Consider the following 7858-nt stretch of genomic DNA (forward strand, 5'->3'; position numbering starts at 1 on the left):
AGACTTTCATATTCCTCAATAATCTTCATGATAAGCTGAAAAGATCTTATATTGTTGGAAGTAAAAATAATAATATCATCAGCAAAGCTAAGATGATTAATCTGAGGTCCTCTACTTTCCATATTAAAACCTTTATACTGATGATTTTGATAAAGAAGATTCAGATGTCTTGAAAACACTTTAGCCCCTAGAACAAAAAGAGCTGGAGATAGAGGGTCGCCTTGCTTCAGACCCCTAGTAGAATGGAAGAATCCATGCTTTTTCCCATTGATCATAATAGAATACCAATTTTTACTCATAATTCTCCAAGCTCTATCAATGAATAGCTCACTAAACCCCATTTTCCTTAAAACTATACGAGTATAAGCCCATGAAACCCTATCATAGGATTTCACCATGTCCAGCTTGATAACAACATTCATCCCTTCTTTAGGCACTTTAATACCATGGAAAACTTCTTGAGCCAGCATAATGTTTTCAGAAATGCTCCTTCCTCTAACAAAGCCAGACTGATTTTCAGAGACAATATCTGGTAATATGACAACCAGTCTAGTGCTGAGAATCTTAGAAATTATCTTATTAGTGAAGTTACTAAGACTGATGGGTCTATAATCTTTCAACTTGTTTGGATGATCAACTTTAGGTAGAAAAACTAAACAAGCATGAGTCATATGCCTAGGCATAATGTTACCATTGAAGAAGGAAGTTACAGCAGCCATAAGATCTTCTTTAATAATATCAAAACACTCTTGATAAAACTTCCCACCAATACAATCAGGTCCAGGAGCTGAATTAGGATTCATACTCATTATGATCCTTCTCAGCTCATCTTCACTAGGAATTCTATCCAAATATGAATTTTGATCATATGAAATCATATTAGGAATACAACCTAGCAACTCCTCTTGAATTCTTTCAGATTTCCGAGTAAAGATTTGTTGAAAATACTCACAGGCTGCATTGGCTATATTATCCTCACCTTGTATCCAACCACCTTGATCATTCATGTGTTTAGAAATAATCATTTTTTCCTTCTTCCTCTAATCAGAGCATGAAAGTATTTGGTATTACCATCCCCCTCTTTTAACTACTGTAATTGAGTTTTTTGGAGGATTGAATATTCAAGTTTCAAATACTTAATTTATTGAGCATTAACACCTCTCAGCTTTTCTCTATTTTCATTACTGTTATCTCTAGTAATATCTTCTTCAGCCTTTTGCACAACTTCTTCATAATGTTTAACCTTTTCAAATATATCACCATATTCCTTCCTTGACCAACACCTTAAAGTCTGAGTTAATCTCCTCAATTTTGTGTGTAGAATCAACATTGGATCACCACTCACCTTCCTTTTCGAACATTTTTCCAGTGTTGCTAAAAAGGAATCATTCTTAGTCCAAAAATTGAGAAATTTGAAGTACTTAATAACAGATATCTGATTGTTACTCATTTCCAACAATAAAGGAGAGTGATCTGATCCCACTGAAGAAAGATGAGTAATATGACTTTGAGGCATCCTATCAAACCATTTGTCATTCATCATACCCCTATCCAACCTTTTCCAAATCCTAGCACCATCCTTCATGTGGTTGCACCATGTATAATTCTGACCATTATACACCATATCAACTAAACCACATGCTTCAATAATACTAATAAGCTCAAGACTTTTATTGATATTGTACTCTCTTCCTCCAATATTTTCTTGAGTGGAAGAGATAACATTAAAATCACAAATAGTGCACCAAGGATAGCTAGGTGCAGACCATTTCAACATACTTTCCCAAAGAGGCTTCCTCAGCTGATCTTTACACTTAGCATAAACAAATGTCATGAGAAATTTTTCACTACACTCCTCATGACTGATTTCACAAGTAATGTTTTGTTCTGAACTTTCCACAATATTACAGCACACCTCATTTGTCCAAAATAACCAAATTTTATTATTTGGATTACTATGGCTATACTTCATTAGCATCTACAATCTATAAGACTCTATTTTTGAAAGGTTAGAAAAGGGTTATTAAATAGCAATCAAAGATAAATTGTGAAGTTTCCTAATATTAATCAACCTTTCCAGGGCACCAAAAGTGTTGATGCTCCTAGCATTCCAACAAATCAATTTGATCATAAAACTCCTCTACTCCTTGTCCCTTGTATTAGGTTTACTAATGCTATTATGTTTTGTTTGTTTTATAGGTTTTCTAGCTCTTGGATAAAGTCCTTGTTTACCAGTTACATCCCTAATTTCATCTACAATAGCATTATGTAACAGAGGACCATCCTGAATTTGATAAGAAGTACCAGCTTCATCGCCTGGCTCAATACCTGCCCCTATGGATTGAGTATCAGCATCATACTCATCCTAAGAGTCAGGATCCCTATACTTATCAACACCAGGCTGATTAATAGGGTCATCACCAGTATCAACAAACTTAGTATTCTTCTTTTATTACTAAACAATTGAGGATTATTAGAATTGATTTTATAAGGCGGTTCTTTATCATTCAAAGACCCCTGTTCACCAATTTTACCTTTTCCTTTAGAAAGTCTAGATAATTTAGATCTAAGTGTCTCCTGACCACTTCCCTCCACACCTCCAACAACTACACCAACATTATCAACAGCTATACCAGTACAATCAATAACATTAAAGGCTGCAGGGGAGGGGAGCATTGAGTCTATACCTGGTCTGGTGATTGTATCTTGTTGATCACCAGTTTGTTCTTTCCTAAACACTTGAACATCACTTCTTTGTTGTTTTTTGCTTTGATATCTATGCTCGTAGACTCTAGTATTATATATATGGATTTGAGGAGGCCTATTTAAAGGAACAATGTGATGTCTATGTTCTTGCACAATATGATCCTCTACTCTTCCTCCATCAGTAGTGAATTCCTGCACTTCCAAGTCAATATAACTGTTTTTAGTAGAAATAGGAATAATACTTGTCTGAGCTTGAAATTGTTGAGTCACAACTCTGTCTGCATTGAACCTAACTTGTTGAGTTTGATTCCTCCTCTTTTGTGTATGCCACTCCTCTTGTATCAGCTGTTGTTGATGGTTATGTGTTTGTTGTCTTTGTTGGATATGATCTAATTCCTTTCTACCAGTTTCCACAGCCTGATGAATCTGCAGCTCTTCAGTATTTTGGTAACCACTATCCTGCTTATCCTTGTTTTTTTCCAACTCTTTTTTCCTTTTGTTTTCAACATCCCTTTGTTTAATGATACAAGCTGATTCCTTATGTCCTTGATTCTTACAGTAGAAGCAACAGTCTGGTATACTATCCTACTCTATTTTTTGCCATCTTCCATCTATGATTTCCTCAACAATGTATCCCATCCAGATGTGGGAAGGTCTATCTTTGGTTAAATCCACTTGAACCTTTACTCTAGCCTGGCTACCTCTTGTTTTGTTAATAGATGCTGAGTCAAGATACAATACTCTACCTATTGGGGATAACAAGCTGCTAATAAACTCCTTGTTATAGCAGTGCCAACGCAGTTCTTGCAAGGATATCCATATGGGAACAAGAGGTGTTTCTTCATCAGGCTTTAAAGTTGGAGTCCAAGCCTGTATTCTCATGACCTGTCCAACAATTGTCATTCTCTTATTTGTCCACACCATATTATAGTCCAATTCATTGTCCAAATCTATGTAGACATGCCTTGAATTAAAGTTTGCAATTTTTACCCCCCCCCCCCAGATAATTGTGTTTGGAGGATAAAGTTCTTTCTAATGAGTTCAATTCTAGGCATAGTGTAGATGAACTTTCCAATCAGTGTAAACTTGCAAGTTGAGGCCAGCTCTTTAACAATTTCATCCTTAACATAGAGGACTGCAGGAAGACCTTGCTTAGTTGTAATTTCAGGCTCAGTCAAACTAATACTCGAACACTTTTGTGATTGATAAAATCGAAGTCTATCAGCATAGGTTTGTACCACAGTGTATGAGGCAGGCTCTTGATATTGATCTTTCTTAGGCAATTTATCAGCATTGTCTAAGGGAGGATCAATCTTATCAATCCTATTTCAATTGTTAGGCCTATCAAAGTTACTCAAAATCTTAGGAAAATCTGTTTGATATGCCTGAGTTCTAACTGTATCCATGTTCCTTCTTCCAATATCTTGCACATTACTATCATAATTCGAATTGGGAATAGAAATAGGAGGATTACCTTGATTTTTCCTTTGTTGACTAAGAATTTCTGATGAATTGTCATGCAGAGTATGGACTGCTACTCTCGAACCTGGAGTTCATGTATTGATATTCAAAGATTTTTGCTGTTGTAGATTAGTTTCTATTTCCTTATTCAAATTGGTAATTCGATGTTGCAATTGTAAATTTGAAGTATCAAGATGATGACCATCGTGATTACCCTGTTTTTGAACAACAAAATTTCCTTGTTTTTGACTGTTCATCTGCGATTTCCCCAGGTCGCCTTCATGTCGCGATTCTACCAATTCACCTTCATGTCGCGAATCGCTGTTTCGATCCCCTTTCTCCTTCCCCCTTTGTTGAATATGTAAATCAATAACAGGGGAAGCTTCCCCAGAATCAGATATTTGACGATTAACATCCAATTGACCTTGATGATAACTCGATCGCGCCGCCTCTGGCCCCTGAGAATCACTTCTACCCAATCCCACTCGTTCCTCAATCCTTGATATTCCTCCAATCATTCCACTCGTATTTCGATTCGTTTCAGTAGTGCGACGGAGTTCATCCATCTCTGCTTCTACCGTCTCCATTTGGATCGATTCTTCCCTCAAATGTGAAGAAGTAGAAGACGATCCTTCCGTCGCCTCATTGATTTGTGACTGCGCATTAGAATTTTCTACCCCTAACAACGGATCCAGTAGACGAAATCTTTCATCGGATAGATTGCAAGTCATTCCAAAATGTTTTGCTAATCAAATTCTCAAATCAACAGTGACGAACACCAGAATTCGTGCGAAATTTCTTGAGATAGAAAATTTTTTACAGAAAGGAAAAATTTTAGAGAGAGAAAAAATTTGAGAAATGAAAAAGCGATTAGTTTGGTACTAGGGTTTAGGTTTTAGGGTATATGTTTAGGATTAGGTTTAGAGTTAGCGTAAGGGATAGGGTTTAGAATTTAGCATTTCTCTAGGTTGTAGGGTTCTGGGTCTAGGATTTGTCATTTAATTATAACACGCCTTAAAATGACTACCTATATAATGTCTAACATTTCTAGAATGCCTAGATTTGACAAGGTTCAAACATATTGATGCACGTAGAACCAGACTTCTGAACCTCTGCAACAGCCAAGCCAACTAACTTAATGAGTTAGTTGAGATGGGAAAGGTTGGGTCAACCATGTAGGGAACCCGAATATGAAGATTTTCCTGGACTAGTCTTCACTGAACTTAAATAGAGGTAACATTAAGTTATTAGGATATAAGGGTAAAATGTCTTTTCAAAGGTAAGGGTCGTATTGTAATTACCCTAATTTATTATTTAAATAATTAATTAATATGGTTAAGGGAAAACTTAGGAAGAGGTGGCCAAAATTGACCCTTTAAGGAAAAATCTTGCTCCATCCTGGTTCGATGTTGGTGGGAGGAATGATTTAATTAATTTATTTTATTTAATGAATTAGATAACTCAATTAATATTTAATTTTATTTTTTAAATAAAGGAAAATAAGATTTTTAATAAAATAATAATATTAATAAATACTGGGGAGTCCTTGTTTAACTAAGTCTCAACCTAAATCTTCTAATTCTAATCATCTCATTCTCACGTCTCTCACTCTCATTATCACGTTTTTCTAATCAAAAGAACTCAAACTAATAGTTATTCAATCTTGATAAAACTTACACACAAAAACAAAAAGAAAAAGCTAATCTAAAAACAAAAATCAACAACATTCTTCCCGGCGGATTGTGCTTAGGATTTTGGCTGTCATGCAGTGGTGTCGTGGAAATTGGGAGGATTGAAACAAGTGTTAAATGACATTAATGCATGATTTTACTTTTTTCTTGTCCACTTTCCCAATATACCCTTAACGTTCAGGTTAATCAGAATTGAAAAACTAAGGTTGTCCCTGTTGCATGCCCCTGTCATTAGATCCTTTGAAAGATGCAAAGCATACGTTGTTTTGTCTTCTTGTAGATAAATTTAGATTATGTTGTGATTATGTATTAAATTTTTAGTTGGAAATTATGTAAGGAATGAATGATGCATTCCGGAAAAGTGTTTTACGTTATTTGTTTGAGCATGGGTGTGCTGTAAATTAACTATGTTGCTGCCTGAAATTTATGTGTTATAAATGTTATTTTTTCGTATATGTTGTTAAAAGTGTGATGTATATATAAGGGTAATATTTCTGGAAAAATGTCACTCAAATTAGTCCAACAATCAACATTAAAACTTTGGAGAAAAATGGATTGAAAGAGACAAATTTCCGGATTGCAGGAAATATTTGTTTTGGCAAAAAATTTTAAAAGCGAGATAAGATTTAAATATTTTTTAAAAATGGTGAGGTGATTGGGAATTGAACCTAAGACCTCACCAAATGCAAATTACATAAAAATTTCATGTGAAAAATTTAAAGAATATTAAATGTGGTGAGTAGGGATTGAACCACAACCTCTTAAATAGAAGAGAGAGTTAGGAGAAATATAAAAGAGAAAAATTAAATGCGATGACTCGGGATTGAACCCACAACCTCTTTGATAAAGTTAAGAGAAAAATAAAAAAAAGAATTTATGGGGGATCTATCTAACAATCTCTTTCGCTTAAATGAGAAAGAGAGAAGGCAAAGGAAAAAAAATATTATGAGCGTGATGGGGATCGACCTAGTGTCCCCCAAATCCTAAAAATGCAAGTAACAAGTTTAATATAATATTAAGTGTTGCTCAAGGGATTTGAAATCGGGTCCCATGACCATTTCCGTCTTAACACATAAATCGTACGTGAACAAATAATTAATGAATGTTGCCTCTAAGGATCAAAACTAATATCTTGGCATATAAAAATTATGCAGAAGTCTTGTACAACATAATCTTGGGTATGTATGAGTCACTTATACGAATTATGACTAAAGCCTCATAGGTTGTATGCATGGATCCATAAGTTTACCCTACGTTTACAAGTAAGGGAATCTAACATTTATTTATTGAAATCATGTGAACCTAGTAGGTTTAAGTAAGAGTGTTAAACATACAAAAAGGCCAACTGTATTGGCTGATGACGAAATGAACATTCACATAAGGGAGAGTGTATAATGATGTAAAGTCAAACCTGAAGCATACTTCAAAAAAAAGTGTTAAGAATGAATTCATAGTTAATACGTAAAGAAAAGAATGACTTCATGAATATAGTCTAGTTCAAGTGAGACAAGCTATAACTATGCCTAAAATCAAAGTCACTAAATGAAATGACCAAGAGAGTATATTTATGATAAACGATGAACAAGCAAAGAAATAGTAGCTACGTGAGGATAGGCTAGTACAAGTGAGACAAGTTATATCGCTACTGCAAGTGAGACAAGTTGTACCAACTCAAAATATAAAGTCATCAAAAATACTCCCCTAAATGAGTGTCGAAATTTAAGAGGCAAGCCTCAATCACATTCTATATGTAAGTTTAAGAACAATTCACACTTAATATGTAATGATGAGATGAGAAATCATTTAATGAGTTTTGATGCCTCATGCTAGAAACCAGCTTCTATGATGTATTAGATGAATGTAATGGAACAATATACTGAGCCCTGATAAGACAGATATGGGTTGTGATTCCTTCTTTAGGAAGGCAGAGGTTCGTGTAATGCTCATGAGATGAGACTGTCCATACAGATGGGTATGTGTCTTCTTATATCTCCTAGACT

General features: G+C 34.9%; 1 protein-coding gene across 1 annotated transcript; it reads right to left on the reverse strand.

The window, feature by feature from the left end:
- Nucleotides 1-1141: 1141 nt before the first annotated feature.
- LOC138339461 (uncharacterized) lies at nucleotides 1142-3630 on the reverse strand. Its single transcript, XM_069291061.1, has 4 exons — nucleotides 3308-3630; nucleotides 2535-3199; nucleotides 2233-2334; nucleotides 1142-1704 (listed from the first exon to the last, which is right to left on the reverse strand). Exons 1-4 carry the CDS (start codon nucleotides 3628-3630, stop codon nucleotides 1142-1144), a joined length of 1653 nt encoding a protein of 550 aa, XP_069147162.1.
- Between the last annotated feature and the right edge of the window lie 4228 nt (nucleotides 3631-7858).

The sequence above is a fragment of the Solanum lycopersicum genome, chromosome 11, assembly GCF_036512215.1.
Source record: "Solanum lycopersicum chromosome 11, SLM_r2.1".
NCBI classification, from domain to species: Eukaryota; Viridiplantae; Streptophyta; class Magnoliopsida; order Solanales; family Solanaceae; genus Solanum; species Solanum lycopersicum.